This window comes from Ovis aries, chromosome 7 (genome assembly GCF_016772045.2).
Source record: "Ovis aries strain OAR_USU_Benz2616 breed Rambouillet chromosome 7, ARS-UI_Ramb_v3.0, whole genome shotgun sequence".
Taxonomy (NCBI): Eukaryota; Metazoa; Chordata; class Mammalia; order Artiodactyla; family Bovidae; genus Ovis; species Ovis aries.
Window position 1 is genome coordinate 56,747,949 of NC_056060.1, and position 19,928 is coordinate 56,767,876.

General features: G+C 42.7%; 1 protein-coding gene across 2 annotated transcripts in view; it reads right to left on the minus strand.

The window, feature by feature from the left end:
• TMOD2 (tropomodulin 2) overlaps window positions 1–19,928 on the minus strand; it is a 64,640-nt gene that overhangs the window by 40,619 nt on the left and 4,093 nt on the right. For both annotated transcript variants that reach the window (XR_009601223.1, XM_027971831.3), the window contains exons 2-3: window positions 4,666–4,860; window positions 3,039–3,195 (exon numbers count right to left, since the gene is read on the minus strand). Coding sequence is in view for 1 of the 2 variants with exons in the window: in XM_027971831.3 (XP_027827632.1) it covers window positions 3,039–3,195; window positions 4,666–4,791 (283 nt within the window). In the remaining variant the exon portion in view is untranslated. The remainder of the gene's footprint in view (window positions 1–3,038; window positions 3,196–4,665; window positions 4,861–19,928) is intronic.

Below are 19,928 nucleotides of genomic sequence, written 5' to 3' on the forward strand. Positions count from 1 at the left end.
ATGGGGTCTCGAAGAGTTGGACAAGACTGAGTGACTTCACTTTCACTTTTCACTTTCATGCATTGGAGAAGGAAATGGCAACCCACTCCAGTGTTCTTGCCTGGAGAATCCCAGGGACGAGGAAGCCTGGTGGGCTGCCGTCTATGGGATCACACAGAGTCGGACACGACTGAAGCAACTTAGCAGCAGCAGCAGCTGCAGCAGCAGCATACATATATATATCTCCTTCCTCTGTGCCCTTCCTCCAACCTGTCCCTCATCCTACCGATCTAAGTCACCACAGAGCACTGAGCTAAGCTCCGTGTACTATGTAGCAGGTTCCCACTGGCTATCTCTTTACACAGGGCAGTGCACATATGTGAATCCCAATATCCCAATTCCTCCCACCTCCCTCCCAGGCCATGCCCACATGTCCATTCTCCATGTGTGTCTCTATTCCTGCCCTGCAAATAGGTTCATTTGTACCAGTTTTCTATATGTGTATTAATATATGATACTTGTTTTTCTCTTTCTGACTTACTTCACTTCACCTAGATATCCATCAATAGATGAACAGATAAAGAAGATGTGGACTACATACAATGGAATATTCAGTTCAGTTCAGTTCAGTCGCTCAGTTGTGTCCGACTATTTGCGACCCCATGAATCGCAGCACGCCAGACCTCCTTGTCCATCACCATCTCCTGGAGTTCACTCAGACTCACGTCCATTGAGTCCATGATGCCATCCAGCCATCTCATCCTTGGTTGTCCCCTTCTCCTCCTGCCCCCAATCCCTCCCAGCATCAAAGTCTTTTCCGGTGAGTCAACTCTTCGCATGAGGTGGCCAAAGTACTGGAGCTTCAGCTTTAGCATCATTCCTTCCAAAGAAATCCCAGGCTTGATCTCCTTCAGAATGGACTGGTTGGATCTCCTTGTAGTCCAAGGGACTCTCAAGAGTCTTCTCCAACACCACAGTTCAAAAGCATCAATTCTTCAGTGCTCAGCCTTCTTCACAGTCCAACTCTCACATCCATACATGACCACTGGAAAAACCATAGCCTTGACTAGATGGACCTTAGTTGGCAAAGTAATGTCTCTGCTTTTGAATATACTATCCAGGTTGGTCATAACTTTTCTTCCAAGGAGTAAGCGTCTTTTAATTTCATGGCCGCAGTTACCATCTGCAGTGATTTTGGAGCCCCCCAGAATAAAGTCTGACACTGTTTCCACTGTTTCCCCATCTATTTCCCATGAAGTGATGGGACCGGATGCCATGATCTTCATTTTCTGAATGTTGAGCTTTAAGCCAACTTTTTCGCTCTCCTCTTTCATTTTCATCAAGAGCCTTTTTAGCTCCTCTTCACTTTCTTCCATAAGGGTGGTATCATCTGCATATCTGAGGTTATTGATATTTCTCCAGCAATCTTGATTCCAGCTTGTGTTTCTTCCAGTCCAGCATTTCTCATGATGTACTCTGCATAGAAGTTAAATAAGCAGGGTGACAATATACAGCCTTGACGTACTCCTTTTCCTATTTGGAACCAGTCTGTTGTTCCATGTCCAGTTCTAACTGTTGCTTCCTGACCTGCATACAGATTTCTCAAGAGGCAGGTTAGGTGGTCTGGTATTCCCATCTCTTTCACAATTTTCTACAGTTTATTGTGATCCACACAGTCAAAGGCTTTGGCATAGTCAATAAAGCAGAAGTAGATGTTTTTCTGGAACTCTCTTGCTTTTTCCATGATCCAGCGGAGGTTGGCAATTTGATCTCTGGTTCCTCTGCCTTTTCTAAAAGCAGCTTGAACATCATGGAGTTCACGGTTCACGTATTGCTGAAGCCTGGCTTGGAGAATTTTGAGCATTACTTTACTAGCATGTGAGATGAGTGCAATTGTGCGGAGAAGCTCTATACAGTCAACAAAAACAAGACCAGGAGCTGACTGTGGCTCAGATCATGAACCCCTTATTACCAAATTCAGACTCAAATTGAAGAAAGCAGGGAAAACTGCTAGACCATTCAGGTATGACCTAAATTAAATCCCTTATGATTATACAGTGGAAGTGAGAAATAGCTTTAAGGGCCTAGATCTGATAGATAGACTGCCTGATGAACTATGGAATGAGGTTCGTGACATTGTACAGGAGACAGGGATCAAGACCATCCCCATGGAAAAGAAATGCAAAAAAGCAAAATGGCTGTCTGGGAAGGCCTTACAAATAGCTGTGAAAAGAAGAGAGGCAAAAAGCAAAGGAGAAAAGGAAAGATGTAAGCATCTGCATGCAGAGTTCCAAAGAATAGCAAGGAGAGATAAGAAAGCCTTCTTCAGTGATCAATGCAAAGAAATAGAGGAAAACAACAGAATGGGAAAGAATATAGATCTCTTCAAGAAAATCAGAGATACCAAGGGAACATTTCATGCAAAGATGGCCTCGATAAAGGACAGAAATGGTATGGACCTAACAGAAGCAGAAGATATTAAGAAGAGGTGGCAAGAATACACAGAAGAACTGTACAAAAAGATCTTCATGACCTAGATAATCATGATGGTATGATCACTCATCTAGAGCCAGACATCCTGGAATGTGAAGTCAACTGGGCCTTAGAAAGCATCACTACGAACAAAGCTAGCGGAGGTGGTGGAATTCCAGTTGAGCTGTTTCAAATCCTGAAAGATGATGCTGTGAAAGTGCTACACTCAGTATGTCAGCAAATTTGGAAAACTCAGCAGTGGCCACAGGACTGGAAAAGGTCAGTTTTCATTCTAATTCCAAAGAAAGGCAATGCCAAAGAATGCTCAAACAATGGAATATTAGTCAGCCATAAAAAGGAACACAATTGGGTCATTTGTAGTGACATGGAGGGCTCACCCTTGGTGGTGTACAGTCTGTGGGTCTGGACATGTGTACACACACATATGTCCACCAGCCACGATGCTTTTTAATCCTACTGATTCCAGTTCAGGCTTAGTTCCCACTGTCAGGCCAGTTCCCTCATCTGACCCTCCACAACAACACATTGGGGTGCTTATGTTGTCAGACTGCACCTGTGATCCTTACCTTTCTTTTCTCCAGTGAAGGGCACAAAGTCTTCCCTGTCTTTCTGCTCCAAAGCCTCCTTCTCCAGGTACATAAGGAGGTGCTCGCGGTCAAATGGGCCCGTGGCTGCTTTCTGTGTCTGGTCTTTCTGTCGAAATCCAGCTGGCAGCAGTGCACTCTGATGAGAGAGGAATGAGCAGGAAAGGGGGTGTCTGATATATTTTCCCTCCCTGACCCCTGCTGTGTAGGGGGAACTTGGGCAGACCACACCTGGCAGAGATGAGGGCTGGAGCTCTGGCATACCTTTGGGGCCTATTCTGTGTTGACGGCGGGTGATCCCAAAGAGCTCAGGCAGAACTGAGGTGGCTAAAACAGCCTCAGACTGCTGCAGCTGCCTTCCAGAACATGGTGGCAAAAAGCCAGCCACCCTTCACAGCCTCTTTCCTTATAGATCCCACTTAGGTCTGTCCAGCAGTGCTCCCAGGCACGCATATGGAACAGCCAATATGGCCACACTCTCTTATTTCTTTTTTTTAAAGCTTTTTTGTCTGTGTTGGGTCTTCATTGTCTCGTGGGCTTCTCTAGGTGTGGCAATTGGGCTTAGTTTTTCTGAGTCATGTGGGATCTTAAGTTTCCCATCCAGGGATCGAACCCATCTCCCTTGCATTGGAAGGTGGTTTCTTAACCACTGGACCACCAGGGAAGTCCCCACACTCATTTCTAATCTCTCCTGGGAAACATCCAAGCTGGTAAGTGAACATTATGATAGCTATTGATATCTGCCTGATTAAACATAGAGATATTTCTTTTAAGTTTAAAAAGTAAAAAAATATACTTGCATTTTTTAAAGTAAAACAATATCCAAATTATCTGGCATTATAGAATATCACATAAATATTTTAGTGGATTTTTTAATTTATAGTAAAATCACTATTTTAGATGTCTCTGCCTCTAAGCTTGAGATAATACTAGCAGGGCTGAAGAAAGTGCTTGCTAAACAAACATTATAACAAGCTATTTACCTTTGTAAGGGCTCATAAAAACATGAGATGCTCCATTTGATATTACAGTTACAGTTACTCTAATCTATCCATTATTGTGAGATCACCAAGATCTTAACTTGTTTATATATGTTAAAGAAATGAGATATTAAAAATATCTGCTATGGGGGTTATTAAAGATTTGGTTTAAATACAATCTCTGACATTCACCAGGTTACCAGTATGGGATCTTATATAAATTACTTTTCCTGGTCTGTCCCCTTATTTATGAAATGGGGATAATATAATTTAAGTCAAGGACTTCTGGGCCCAGCAGAATACATAACTCAGAAAAAAACTTGGTCATGTTTGTTTCCTCTTTCTTTTTCCTTTCTTTTTCCATAAGTCAGTCTAGTCCTTCTTGGAGTCAATGGAAAATATTTTCTGGCATTTACATTAAACTGGTTTTTTAGAAATGAAATTGCCATATCAAATATGTGGCTACTGAGGTTCTCCATGGTTTATAAAAAAGTAAGTGACTCAGAACCAATTAGGACACAGAATCTGCATTTGGAGCTCAAGGATTCCTATACTATTGTTTTAAGGACATGCTATATCATTCATCCCACCTTATCACAAATCACCTGCTTCAGTTCCAGGTCACTAACCTCAGGATCTAGGTCATCAAGAACATTTTCCAGCTGTTTCAGTTCCTCTTCTGAGAGTTTGCCAAGAAGCTCATCTTCATCAATGTTCTTGTATTTCTCCAGCTCTTTTTGAAAAGGGAGTGCCATGGTTTCTTATATGTCTTTCTCATGGGCCGCGAACATTTAACTGTGCCAGCTTCCTAAGACTTCAGAATACTAATAAGAAGAAAGAAAGACTGTTACCTCCTTTCGATAAATAGGACTTATTAGCAGGAGACAGAGCTATGCTATCTGCCCATGGAGTCTTTCCACTGGACGAAATAGTCAACAAAATAAGTAGTATTATCTTCATCTATACAGCAGCCTGTCTGCTTACAAAGTATTTTCATACATATTATCTCCCTTAGTTAGATTTTTACAATGACGTGGAAAGGAAGCCTGGAGAGATATAGATATCACATTTTACAGGTGAATATGCGGAGGCCCAAGTGAAACATGAGGCAAGGGGGCAGGGCACAACTTTTAAAACAATGACATAGCCATAGGACATGACAAAAATTGGTTAGAACCAACAAGGTCCAAGGTGGCAGAAGATGCGACTTCCAGTAGACACTGAGCCTTATTATATGCTCACTGTCACACATTAGCATCTAAATGACATACCCACAGGAGCCAGGACAGTTCTGAGGTCAACCAGCAAAGGCTGAAAAGTGGGCAGTGGCCCATTTCCTGGACATCTCCACCCTTTTGCCCAAATAGCTGAAATACTCCTCCCCCTTATTCAGTTTCAGTTTCAGCTTAAGTTCAGTTGCTCAGTCGTGTCTGACTCTTTGTGATCCCATGGACTGCAGCATGCCAGGCTTCTCTGTCCTTCACAGTGTCCCGGAGTTTGATCAAGCTCATGTCCATTGAGTCAGTGATGCCTTCCAACCATCTCAACCTCTGTCATCCCCTTCTCCTTCCGCCTTCAATCTTTCCCAGCATCAGGGTCTTTTTCAAATGAGTTAGCTCTTCGCATCAGGTGGCCAAAGTATTGGAGTTTCAGCTTCAACATCAGTCCTTCCAATGAATATTCAGGACTGATCTCCTTTAGGATGAACTGGTTGGATCTCCTTGCAGTCCAAGGGAATCCCAAGAGTCTTCTCCAGCACCACAGTTCAAAGGCATCAATTGTTCAGTGCTCAGCTTTCTTCATAGTCCAACTCTCACATCCATTCATAACTAAGGGAAAAACCATAGCTTTGACTAGATGGACCTTTGTTGGCAAAGTAATCTCCCTGCTTTTGAATATGCTGTCTAGGTCGGTCATAACTTTTCTTCCAAGGAGCAAGTGTCTTCTAATTTCATGGCTGTAGTCACCATCTGCAGTGATTTTGGAGCCCCCCCCCCAAATAAAGTCTGTAACAGTTTCCATTGTTTCCCTATCTATTTGCCATGAAGTAATGGGTGGGACCAGATGCCATGATCTTGGTTTTCTGAATGTTGAGTTTTAAGCCAGCTTTTCTACTCTCCTCTTTCACTTTCATCAAAGGCTCTTTAGTTCCTCTTTGCTTTCTGCCATAAGGGTGGTGTCATCTGCATATCTGAGGTTACTGTTATTTCTCCTGGCAATCTTGATTCCAGCTGTGCTTCATCCAGTCCAACATTTCTCATGATGTACTCTGCATGCATTTAAGTTAAATAGGCAGGGTGACAATATACAGCCTTGAACACTTCTTTCCCAATTTGGAACCAGTCTGTTGTTCCATGTTCAGTTCTAACTGTTGCTCCTTGACCTGCATACAGATTTCTCAGGAGGCAGGTCAGGTAGTTTGGTATTCCCATCTCTTTAAGAATTTTCCACAGTTTGTTGTGATCCACACAGTCAAAGGCTTTGTTGTAGTAATATAGCAGAAGTAGATGGTTTTCTGGAACTCTCTTGCTTTTTCAATGATCTACTGGACGTTGGCAATTTGATCTCTGGCTCCTCTGTCTTTTCTAAATCCAGCCTGAACATCTGGAATTTTACAGTTCATGGAATTTCACAGTTGAAGCCTGGCTTGGAAAATTTTGAGCATCACTTCACTAACATGTAAGATGAGTGCAGTTGTGCCGTAGTTTGAGCATTCTTTGGCATTGCCTTTCTTTGGGATTGGAATGAAAACTGACCTTTTCCAGTCCTGTGGCCACTGCTGAGTTTTCCAAATTTGCTGGCATATTGAGTGTGGCACTTTCACAGCATCATCTTTTAGGATTTGAAATAGCTCAACTGGAATTCCGTCACCTCCACTGGCTTTGTTCATAGAGATGCTTCCTAAGGTCCACTTGCCCCCTCCCCCTCATTAGCCTATGAAATTACCCATTGCCATAAAAACTGACAACCCCATACCCTGGTGCTGCTCTATCCTCCCAGGACGGCCCACACTCCGTCTGTGAAGTGTGTTTCTAAATAAATGTACTTCATACCTATAACTTTAGAGAAGGCAATGGCACCCCACTCCAGTCCTCCTGCCTGGAAAATCCCATGGACGGAAGAGCCTGGTAGGCTGCAGTCCATGGGGTCGCTAAGAGTTGGACACCACTGAGCAACTTAGCAGCAGCAGCAGCAACCTATAACTTTGTCTCTCACTGAATTCATTCTGCAATGAGACATCAAGAACCCAAGCTTCATTAAGTCCTGAGGTCAGGTGTGTGCTCTCAGTTAAAAGATTGCAGGTTCAAACCCCAATCAGAGTTACATGGTTTATGCAAGCGACTGAGCGCCTTGCTTGAGGTCTCAGAGCTGGGATGTGCCAGGCCTGGGGAGTCCCCATGGAGTGAATGCCTTCCCACCAGATTACTTTGCCTCCTCCAGCTTTCCACAGAGAACAACAATGAAAAACAATGCACTAATTGTAAGGCAGTTGTAAGCTGCAGACTTGTGTCTTTTCAGAGGGAGAGTGATGTGAAGAATACAAAATGGGGCTCATTCAGGAAAGAGAGTTTGAACCATCCGTGTGAGAAAGCATTGTCAAGAAACTCCCCTGCAAGTAAACTAAGACAGAGTCTAAAATTCTGGCTACTCTCTCCACTCTTCTCCTTTCTTTTCTTCTTTCTCCATCTCCCATTCTCTTTCTAGTCTCACTTTCTTTTTGTTTCTAAAGCCATTCTCCCTAATTCTTTGTGCATGCTAAGTCACTCCAGTCGTGTCTGATTCTTTGTGATCCCATGGGCTATAGCCCACCAGGCTCCTCTGTCCACGGGATTCTCCAGGGAATAATGCTGGAGTGGGTTGCCATGTCCTCCTCCAGGGGATCTTCTTGACCCAGGAAGTGAATCCACATCTCTTATGTCTCCTGCATTGGCAAGGAGGTTCTTTACCACCTGCTGCCACCTGGGAAGCTGTAATTCTTTGTACCCCGTACTATTCTTTTTTCAACTTTCTCTTTTTATACTCAGTTCAGTTCAGTCGCTCAGTCATGTCTAACTCTTTGCGATGCCAAGAATTGTAGCACACCAGGCCTCCCTGTCCATCACCAACTCCTGGAGTTCACTTGGACTCACGTCCATCGAGTCCATGATGCCATCCAGCCATCTCATCCTTGGTTGTTCCCTTCTCCTCCTGCCCCCAATCCCTCCCAGCATCAGAGTCTTTTCCAATGAGTCAACTCTTCGCATGAGGTGGCCAAAGTACTGGAGTTTCAGCTTTAGCATCATTCCTTCCAAAGAAATTCCAGGGCTGATCTTCTTCAGAATGGACTGGTTGGATCTCCTTGTAGTCCAAGGGACTCCCAAGAGTCTTCTCCAACACCACAGTTAAAAAGCATTAATTCTTTGGCGCTCAGCATTCTTCACAGTCCAACTCTCACATCCATACATGACCACAGGAAAAACCATAGCCTTGACTAGACGGACCTTAGTTGGCAAAGTAATGTCTCTGCTTTTGAATATACTATCTAGGTTGGTCATAACTTTTCTTCCAAGGAGTAAGCGTCTTTTAATTTCATGGCTGCAGTTACCATCTGCAGTGATTTTGGAGCCCCCCAGAATAAAGTCTGACACTGTTTCCACTGTTTCCCCATCTACTTGCCATGAAGTGATGGGACCGGATGCCATGATCTTCGTTTCCTGAATGTTGAGCTTTAGGCCAACTTTTTCACTCTCCACTTTCACTTTCATCACCTGCTTCTGTTAGGCTTTTTAGCTCCTCTTCACTTTCTGCCATAAGGGTGGTGTCATCTGCATATCTGGGGTTATTGATATTTCTCCCGGCAATCTTGATTCCAGCTTGTGTTTCTTCCAGTCCAGCATTTCTCATGATGTACTCTGCATAGAAGTTAAATGAGCAGGGTGACAATATACAGCCTTGACGTACTCCTTTTCCTATTTGGAACCAGTCTGTTGTTCCATGTCCAGTTCTAACTGTTGCTTCCTGACCTGCATACAGATTTCGCAAGAGGCAGTTTAGGTGGTCTGGTATTCCCATCTCTTTCAGAATTTTCCACAGTTTATTGTGATCCACACAGTCAAAGGCTTTGGCATAGTCAATAAAGCAGAAATAGACGTTTTTCTGGAACTCTCTTCCTTTTCCATGATCCAGCAGATGTTGGCGATTTGATCTCTGGTTCCTCTGCCTTTTCTAAAAGCAGCTTGAACGTCAGGAAGTTCACGGTTCATGTATTGCTGAAGCCTGGCTTGGAGAATTTTGAGCATTACTTTACTAGCATGTGAGATGAGTACAATTGTGTGGTAGTTTGAGCATTCTTTGGCATTGCCTTTCTTTGGAATTGGAATGAAAACTGACCTTTTCCAGTCCTGTGGCCACTGCTGAGTTTTCCAAATTTGCTGGCATATTGAGTGTGGCACTTTCACAGCGTCTTCTTTCAGGATTTGAAACAGCTCAACTGGAATTCCATCACCTCCACTAGTTTTGTTCGTAGAGATGCTTTCCAAGGCCCACTTGACTTCACATTCCAGGATGTCTGGCTCTAGATGAGTGATCACACCATCATGATTATCTAGGTCATGAAGATCTTTTTTGTACAGTTCTTCTGTGTATTCTTGCCACCTCTTCTTAATATCTTCTGCTTCTGTTAGGTCCATACCATTTCTGTCCTTTATCGAGGCCATCTTTGCATGAAATGTTCCCTTGGTATCTCTGATTTTCTTGAAGAGATCTCTAGTCTTTCCCATTCTGTTGTTTTCCTCTATTTCTTTGCATTGATCACTGAGGAAGGCTTTCTTATTACTCCTGCTCTTCTTTGGAACTCTGCATTCAGATGCTTATATCTTTCCTTTTCTCCTTGGCTTTTTCCTTCTCTTCTTTTCATAGCTATTTGTAAGGCCTTCCCAGACAGCCATTTTGCTTTTTTGCATTTCTTTTCCATGGGGATGGTCTTGATCCCTGTCTCCTGTACACGAACCTCATTCCATAGTTCATCAGGCAGTCTATCTATCAGATCTAGGCCCTTAAATCTATTTCTCACTTCCACTGTATAATCATAAGAGATCTGATTTAGGTCATACCTGAATGGTCTAGCGGTTTTCCCTGCTTTCTTCAATTTAAGTCTGAATTTGGCAATAAGGAGTTCACGATCTGAGCCACAGTCAGCTCTTCGTCTTGTTTTTGTTGACTATATAGAGCTTCTCCATCTTTGGCTGCAAAGAATATAATCAATCTGATTTTGGTGTTGACCATCTGGTGATGTCCATGTGTAGAGTCTTCTCTTGTCGTGTTGGAAGAGGGTGTTTGCTATGACCAGTGCATTTTCTTGGCAAAACTCTATTAGTCTTTGCCCTGCTTCATTCTGCATTCCAAGGCCAAATTTGCCTGTTACTCCAGGTGTTTCTTGACTTCCTACTTTTGCATTCCAGTTCCCCATGAAAAGGACATCTTTTTTGGGTGTTAGTTCTAAAAGGTCTTGTAGGTCTTCATAAAACCGTTCAACTTCAGCTTCTTCAGTGTTACTGGTTGGGGCATAGACTTGGATAACTGTGATATGGAATGGTTTGCCTTGGAGACGAACTGAGATCATTCTGTCATTTTTGAGATTGCATCCAAGTACTGCATTTTGGACTCTTGTTGACCATGATGGCTACTCCATTTCTTCTGAGGGATTCCTGCCCACAGTAGTAGATATAATGGTCATCTGAGTTAAATTCACCCATTCCAGTCCATTTTAGTTTGCTGATTCCTAGAATGTCGACGTTCACTCTTGCCATCTCCTGTTTGACCACTTCCAATTTGCCTTGATTCATGGACCTGACATTCCAGGTTCCTATGCAATATAGCTCTTTACAGCATCGGACCTTGCTTCTATCACCAGTCACATCCAGAGCTGGGTATTGTTTTTGCTTTGGCTTCATCCCTTCATTCTTTCTGGAGTTATTTCTCCACTGATCTCCAGTAAATACCGAGCTGTGGATGTGACTTTTTATACTACCTCCCTCCTAAACTTCCACTCAAAATGAAACTTTTCTCCAATCCCTTCTTTCTGGCAGAGGGACTTTACCAATCTTCTCTAGAAAGATAATACTGCATTCAGGAAATAGCAATATGCTTAACTGACTGTGTTTCTCCTTTGGCAGTATTAATATCAAGCAGATATTTCAAGGCAATAAATACCTGTGTAAACCTACTGTTTGCCAGGTATGGTTCTAAAAAACAGGAATACACAGATAAATAAGATATGACCCCTTTCCCAAGGAGATCACAGGTCAGTGATATATATGTATATGTGTGTGTATGTGTATATACATATATATGTATAGGATGTCTTCCCTATATGTCTTGCCAAAGAACCAGGGCTTTATTCTGTTCCAGATGGGGAGTTACTATACATTTTTCAATAGATATATAACCTTTGATATATAGGCTACAAAGCATGTCACAGCCCTCAGCCAGTGCAGCCAGCCCAATGGTGCACCCTGAGGGGACTCAGGATAGGAAAGAACAGAATACTGGCCCTAGATAAGGTGCATATCAAAGGAATGATTTCAGTGAGCCCAGTCTTTTGCAGCTTCTCACACATTAAAAAGTGCTAAATTCATTAACTTGAGATGTTTGGTTTTCATTAATTAGTAGTAATCTTTTGATGGTCTGATTCCCTGGTTTTTGTAGTAAAACCCCCTATATATACGGGTTCCTAGCATACCTCTCAGAGTTATCTGAGAGACTTCTGACCAGGTTTGAGTCCTCAGAAAGTCCACTGAATAAAACACAATTCTCAGCTTTGAGGTTGTGCATCTTTTTTTTTTTCAGTCAACATGTGTTATAACAGAAGTCATGAACACAGTAGGATGGGGTGGGGGAGTTGAGTGGAAACTGTGACAAGAGTTGTGTTTGAGCCTTGAAGGAAAAGGTCATAAGGTGGACGATGTGTGCAGGGAAAGGCAACAGCATAAACAAAGGTACAGGATAAGGAAGTACATGAGGGGCTTCCCTGCTGGTTCAGTGGTTAAGACCTTGCACTTGGACTGCCGGGGACTGTGGTTCCATAGCTGGTTGGGAAACAAAGATCCCATATGTTGCAAGGTGTGGCAAAAAAACAAAAATAAAACAAAGACAAAAAAGAAAGAAAGTACATGATGCTTGGTGAATGGCTGGTGTGGCTAGAGGGGAGGAGCAGAGGGGAGAGGAAACAACAAAAGACAAGGTGGGGAGGCCTGTGAAGGGCCTTCCCTATACATCTTGCCCAAATCTGGGCTTCATTCTGTTCCAGACGGGGAGTCACTACACATTTTTCAAGTAGAGGAGTTGGTCTGAGAAGACTTGTTTTCAATAAGATAATTCAAATGGTAAGAATGAAAAACAGGTTGTTATAGAAAGAGATTGGATGTGGGTGGGCCACTTAAGAGCTATTGGAATATTGTTCCTCTCTTCTTATTTCTACTGTTTACCATGTACTGGTTTTTGGTTTTCTATTTTGGTGTCTTTTCCATATCCAATGTAACTCTCTTTCTGTTCCACCAGCCTCCCTTCTTTTAAACTTCAATTGCAATATTTCAGTAAAAAAAAAAACAAACAGAAAAACCCTATCCTACTAAAGTCAGAGAAACCAACTGGACTGTATACACTGTTTTCTGGTCCCAACTACCACTAATTTATTATGTGAGTCTGGACAAGAATCTCAGCCTGCCACGCTCTTAGCTATCAAGTGAAATGGTTGAACTACCCTGTCAAATAGATTCTAAGACACACAGTTTCTCACATTTGACACTTGGAAACTGAGGCCTGTCCCACAACTGATGGTCCTACAATTACTTGTGACCTAGCAGTGGTCAAGAAGTCATATCTGCCATGCCTATATATACATAAATATGAAAAGCAACAGCTTCAAAACTAGCAAAAGGGGTGTCAGGGATTTGCAAAATGTCCCAGGGACTTTTTAAAAGAGTGAAACACTCTTTTAAAACTTATCATAAGGTTTAAGAGCCAACATCAAAGGCTTTTAGATCTTTTACAGGTTTTTAAATTTTAATTTAAATAATTTACCATTTATTTAAAATTTAAAAAATTACCACTCTTCATGGCATGGAGGAGATACTGTGTGGAAAAGACGAGTGATTCAGAAAGTTGGAATCTGAGCATGAAGAAACTTTAAGACTATTAACCAATTCATTTCCATTTTCCCTTATTATGTATGCACAGAGGTGATATATGATTTTTTTTAACTATGCATATTCGTAGATGCTTTATTTGTAATAGCCAAAACCATAAACAACCTGAATGATCATTAGTAGGTGAGTAGATAAACAAATTGTGGTACATCCACCTAATGGAATTGAGAAGCAGAATATTTCCTGCCATATCAGTAAACAAAGTATCTCACAGTCATCAGTGATTGCAGCCACCATCAATGCTGAGCCCCAAAGGAACTTGGGAAGGAAAGAATACCTGCCATCTAGCAGCCATCAGACCACAGTCATGCTCTAGAGTAAGCCTTGAGGAAAGCCAGGATGTGAAACACAGGATACTGGCCCCAGAGAGGTGAGGTATATATCAAAGGAATGATATATATATATTTCAGTGAGCCCAGACTCCTGCATCTTCCCATACACAGAAAACCACTAAGTTCCTTAATTTGAGATATCTGGTTTCCCTTTAATTAACAATAATCTTCTGATGTTCGGATTACTTGCCCTTTGTTGCAGAACTTCTATATAATCTGCCACCCCCATTTGCCTCCTCAAAGTGGTCTCTCAGGATTTCTTGAGATGCTGTCTCCCAGGCTTGACATCCTAAAAATTCCCACTGAATATAACATGACTCTCAACTTTTAGGTTGTGAGTATTTTTTAAGTCAACAGAATCTACTCAGAAATAAAAAGTAATGAACTATTGATACACACAACACATAGATGAATCTCAAAACAATTATACTGAATGAAAGAAGCCACACCAAAAAGAATGTATGTGGCATGGTTCCATTTGTCTAAAATTCTAGAAAATGTAAACTGATCTATATGACAGTAAGCATATCAGTAGTTGCTTAGGGATAGAAGAGAGGTAGGGAGGGGAAGAGGAGTATGAAGGGGCATGAAGAAATTTGGTGGGTTTCTCATAATGGTTTCATAGGTATATGCATTTGTCAAAACTCATCAAACTTTTGCTTCAAATATGTGCAATTTGTTGAATGTCAATTCAAAAAACTATGTGTAAATCTAAAACAGCTCTTCAATAAAGTAAAAAATACATTTTTAAGAAGGATCACTTTTCTTTTTTGCAATGCTGCCATGCCTTTCAGGATCTTAGTGCCCTGGCCAGGGACTGAACCCAGACCCTGACAGTTAAAGAACCAAGTCCTAACCACTGGACCACCAGGGAATTCCCAAGAAGGGTCACATTTTATTTGGTAGCATGGGTACTTCCCTAGCAGTCCAGTGGTTAAGACTTCATGTTTCCAATGCAGGGCATGCAAGTTTGATCCCTGATGGGGGGTGGGGCGGAGGGAAAAAGATCTCACATGCTGTGCGATGTAGACAAATGATGAAAAAAAATAAAGACAATAATTGGTATAATTTTTCTTCACAGTGCTATGTAAAATATTGGTATATTTTATGACTGATGGTATCTTAGATAAGATTCTATTTGTAGTTCTGGTCCAGAATTCTACAAGTATACCCCAGCTTCTTACCTTCCCCTGAAACAGACTAGTTCTGGTTTTCTTGATCATACCATTAATTTACCAATCGTGCATATGTGTTCGTGTGCATGTTCAGTCGTTCAGTCGTGTCCGACTCTTTGTGACCCTATGGACCATAGTCTGCCAGGCTCCTCTGTCAGTGGGATTCTCCAGGCAAGAATACTGGAGTGGGTTGCCATTTCCTCCTTTAGGGGATCTTCCCGACCCAGGGACTGAACCCTCATCTCCTGCATCTAATGCACTGGCAGGCAGATTCTTTACCACTGAGCCACCTGGGAAGCTGAATCTACCACTCACTTCCAAAACTCTGATCAGCTGAATTTCCTCCCTTTCCACCCTGTCTCACTGGTTACCACTTCCACTGGATTCTTACTGCATGATACTTTTCACATCATCCTTTTCTGTCAGTCTTGTTTTAGATCTTTGTTCCTTTGGACTTGGAGTACCCTCATTGCCTTTTTAAAGGATTCTATTCTTCCCTCTAAGCCACCAGAGTACCATAGTTAGATCGTCTTTCTTCACACTGCAAACAAGCCACTTTCCTGATTAAGGACTTACAATGGCTCCCTTTTGTCTGCAGAATGAAATTTATACAACCTAGCATCCCAAGCTCCCACTATTTGGCTTTGGTCCGTACTTTGTATTTTCTTTCTTCATAACTTTCCTAAGGGAGCCCTCCAATCCAGCCAAAATGGTTTATTCACTCTCTGTGGTAGGCAGAATAATGGTGCCCTAAAGATGTCCACATGCTAATCCCCAGAATCTGGGATGTTACTTTACATGGCAAAAAGGACTGGGTGTGATTAAATCAAGGATCGTAAACTAGGGAGACTACCCTGGCTTATCTGGGTGGGCCCACTGTAATCCCAACGGCTCTTAAAAGATGGGAGAGGAAGGTAGAAGAGTCGGAGAATGAGATGTGATGACAGAAGCAGAGGGACAGAGTGATGCAACTGCTGGCTTTGAAGAGAGAGGAAGGGGCCAAGAGCCAAGAAATGTGTACGGCCTCTAGCAGCCGGGGAATGAATTCTCCCCAGAGCCTTCAGAAAGAAATGCAGCCCTGCTGACATGCTGAGCTTAACCCAGTGAAACCCGCTTTGGACTTCCCACCTCCTAAGCAATGCCGTAATAAATGTGTGCTGTTTTAGGCTCCTGCATTTGTGACAGCTCCAATAGGACACTAATATACTCCCTTATTCATGGACTTCCATTTTCCCAGATAATTTTTCTGGACATCTCGTTTGCCCTTCCCCTCCCCTTTCACTCCCGGCACTGTTCTGTGCCCCAGGAAGGTGATGTATTTACACGGCATCATCAGGCTTCCTAGCTCTGTGACTCGTTTGGCCAACAGGAGGCACTAGCAGGAAACTGGAGGGAGGCTAGTGCAGAAGAGAGAGTGGCCCACTAGCAAGCCTTCCCTCTAGGGCTGCCCCCACCCCTGCCTTGCTGACTTGAGGCCTGGGGGTGATGAAGGGTCCCTGTGTGGCTGGTGCCAGATTTCCGCCTTGTTGGACTCCTTACACCCTCCCTACAACTCTGTAAATAGGATCTTTATTTAAATTCCCTCAAATTACTCAGTTGAGTGTGTCCTCTGTTTCTTGTCGGGACCTTGGCTGATACTGTAATGTCACTTGGAATGCTGTTCTCTGCTCTCATGGCCTATCCACGCGCTCTGCTTTGGAGACCTGGCTCAGGTCCCAGCTTTGCGGACCACAGAATGTCGGGCTGAGTGAGGCCTGAAGAGACATCCAGTCCAGCAACATAAATGGTTTTTCTCCTACTTCTCCGACCACTTCTTCTTGGTCTCCTTCAGCAATTCTTCCTCTGCCTTAAGTCCTGGCATGTTATAAGATCCTGTCTTACCATTTCTTTTCTTACACTGCACATTCTCCCTGGGAGAAACTCGTCCCCTCTAAAATTCTCACTATGATCCACATTCTGAGGACCCTCAAATCTTTGATTAAGACTTTGTTCCTTGAGGACTAGATCCATGTATTCCCACTGCTGAACCAACATCTCCACTTCACTGAATCAGGCATCTCAAATGGTAGAAGTACTTGCACCATCTTTCCTGCCAAATAGCTTCTCCTCCTCTGGAATTTCCAATTTCAGAAATTTAGCCAAGAAAGCAGGGAACCATCCTTGACATCTCCTCTTCCTTGTCTCCTCCCCATTCATCAGTCCAGTCCTTAAACCTAAACATGTTGAGGATCCATCTGCTTCACTCAGCTGCACTTCCACATCCAGTCTTAGTCCATTTTGATCAATTCTTCATACAAATGGCCAAAGTGATATTTTTAAACAATTCTGCCCTAGTTACTTATAATCCTCCTGTGGCTTCCCTTTGCCTTGAGGATAAGGTTCAGACCCACAGTCTAACCTCTGTCATCCTCATCAGCCTCATCCTGCACTGCACCCCTCAGCTTCCCCTGGCTCCAGCCTGCTGGACTACTTCCAACTCCTGGATCACGCCTTATGTTGTTTCCTCTGCTCAGACCACTCATACCCCTTCTTCCTCTGGCTGACTGCTAGCCAGCTCAGCTCATCTTCCAGTCTCAAAGTAAGCTTCACTCAGTTCGGTGCTCTGTAATAACCTAGAGGGGTGGGATGGGGGGGTGAGTGGGAGGGAAGCTCAGCAGGGAGGCGAGGTGATACACGCATACATATAGCTGATTCGCATTGTTGTAGAGCAGAAACTAACAGACACTGTCAAGCAATTATACTTCAATTAAAAAATAAATATGAACGTAAGCTTCAATTCCTCGAAGTTGCCTTGTTTGTAATCCCAGGCAGGTCTGAGTCATTCCCCACCCCAAGGCACACCCCTTGTTCAGAGCTCTCTTGACTTTATTACAACTGCTTGTTTTATCTCTGTCTTTTTTAATAAGCTCTGTGAGGGTGGGGACCGTATCTGTTTTAGTCACTGTTATGGTCCTGGCTCCCAGCACAGGTCTTGACCCAGGATAGGCATCCAACAAATATCAAATGAAGGAAATGAGCTGAGAAAGGTGAAGTGACCTGTTGGTTCAAAACTCATTCCACCATATCCACAGCCTCCACTTTCTGTCATGGAACTTTCTGAGGCCACCTAAGCACAGAACAGTTGCTCTGTTCCCTAAATTCAACTATACTGCCAAATCCTAGAGGACAGGGATGATGTCATGATTCTTTCTATTCCCGGGTCTCTTGTAGATTCATTCAACAAATATCTACTGACAGCCCACCTTTTTTCACTGCTGGGACAAGAGCAGGGAACAAAACAGATGATATCTTGTACAGGAGCTGAGCTTACAGTTTGGCAGTAGGAGAGACATTAATTAAGTAGTTACAATAACATGTTAATACTATGTAACAGTCCCTGTTAAAACAAACTGCACGTGTTGCACTAGTGCATCAGGAGGGCATGAAAGCCAGAAGAGAGAAAAAAAAAATAATGCACCCTCCTAAAGCACAACTTTGAAGATTTGGGGGAAAGCTGGTTTTATTTTTAATAACAAATATAGAGGTATGTGGACATATTATTCACACAGCTTTTAAAGTCAAATCACAGATTTCTGGCTCAAGGATGGCCTGCTTTAGCCCCTACCCAGGGCACCGAGTGTTCACACTTGCCCTCTCCTCCTGTTAGTGACGCCACAGTGGAAAGCTTCCAAACATCACTGCAGTCTCACCTCTGGCAGAGTGCTTGTCCCGTGGGGAGCTCTCAGCATGCAACAAGAGATTAATGGGCACACTGGAGTGAAGCAAGAGCCAAGCAGCGCTTTCAGGAGTCCAGGTGCACATGCATACCAAGAAGGTTAGAAAACAGAAAACAGGAGCAAGGACGGAGCTGAAGGAAGGGCGACGTGGGCCCTTCAATAACTCTTCCTATCAGAGACATGAACCCTGAGAAGGAGAACAAGGAGTGTGGCTTTCTTTACTTCTTCTTCCGCTACCTTACTTTATATGTATTTCATAACTGGTATGAAAGAGGAAAATCAGAAACAACACAAAGTGCCCAAATTTTGGCCTCACCTCCGTGCAGACTTGGAATCAAACCTAAAACATTCAGCCCTGTTTAGTAAGCCTGCTCCAAACCAAAGACCCATTTTTACAGAAGAGTAACAAAAAATACTTGTAAAACCTAGCAAAAAGTTTTTTAAATGGGTAAAACTGCCATGAATTGCTTAGGAGTACATATGTATCTGGGAAAGCTACAAAGGACAACACATGGAAAGGACAGACATCTCAGAAGGAGGGGCGGGGGATCTGGCTGGGAAAGGACAACCTGACCTTCCACCTCACTGATGATGATTTCATCCCAAGAGGGGAAGTCAGTGTGTGAGAAGTTATTATTCTTTATTACGTATCTTCAATATTTTATAATAATCTTTAAACAGTGAGTGAACCAGTTTGAACAAGAGAGCCAAATCTACATTTCCTAAAACTAATAAATTAGAAAAAAAATCAGCTTATCAATATATCCTCCAACAAAACAAAACAGGAATTTTAAAACTGGAGTATAATTGCTTTACAATTTGTGTCCGTTTCTGTTGTACAACAAAATGAATCGGTTACACACACACACACGTGTATATATATATATATATATATATATATATATATATATATATCCCTTTCTTCACCCCCTCATCCCACCCCACTAGGTCATCACAGAGCACCGAGCTAGGCTGCCTGTGTTATAAAGTAGCTCCCCACTAGTTATCAAAACATGTAGTAATCCTACATATTTAATTTCTTTCTAGCTGCAGGCAAATACAAATATGTGTACAAAACACATAGCCTGTGTCTTGAAATAGCCGAGCTATTTCAAGATGGCTCTTTCAAGTCTGTTTTGTTTGTTTTTTTTTAAATAACCGAGTGGCTCTTGCCATAGCCTCAGAAATCTGTGCAGGAGATGTGGGACAGAGAATGGGGTGTGATAAGGAGGAATTTCAGGCAAAAAATATGAGAAAGCAATTGGAAGTGGCAAGCTGAATGGAAAATGAGGAATAGATCTTCCAGAATGAAAAGCTGTCCCATCTCACAACACAAACGTGGCCATAACTTAAACTGCTCAAAACAGTCTCCTTTTAAAACAGTGTGCCCACCAGTAACCACTCCCTCCAGATTCAGAAGAGAACAAAAGACAAAAAGCATAGGCCTTGGAGTCAACTAGCCCTGGATCTGATGGTTACAATTC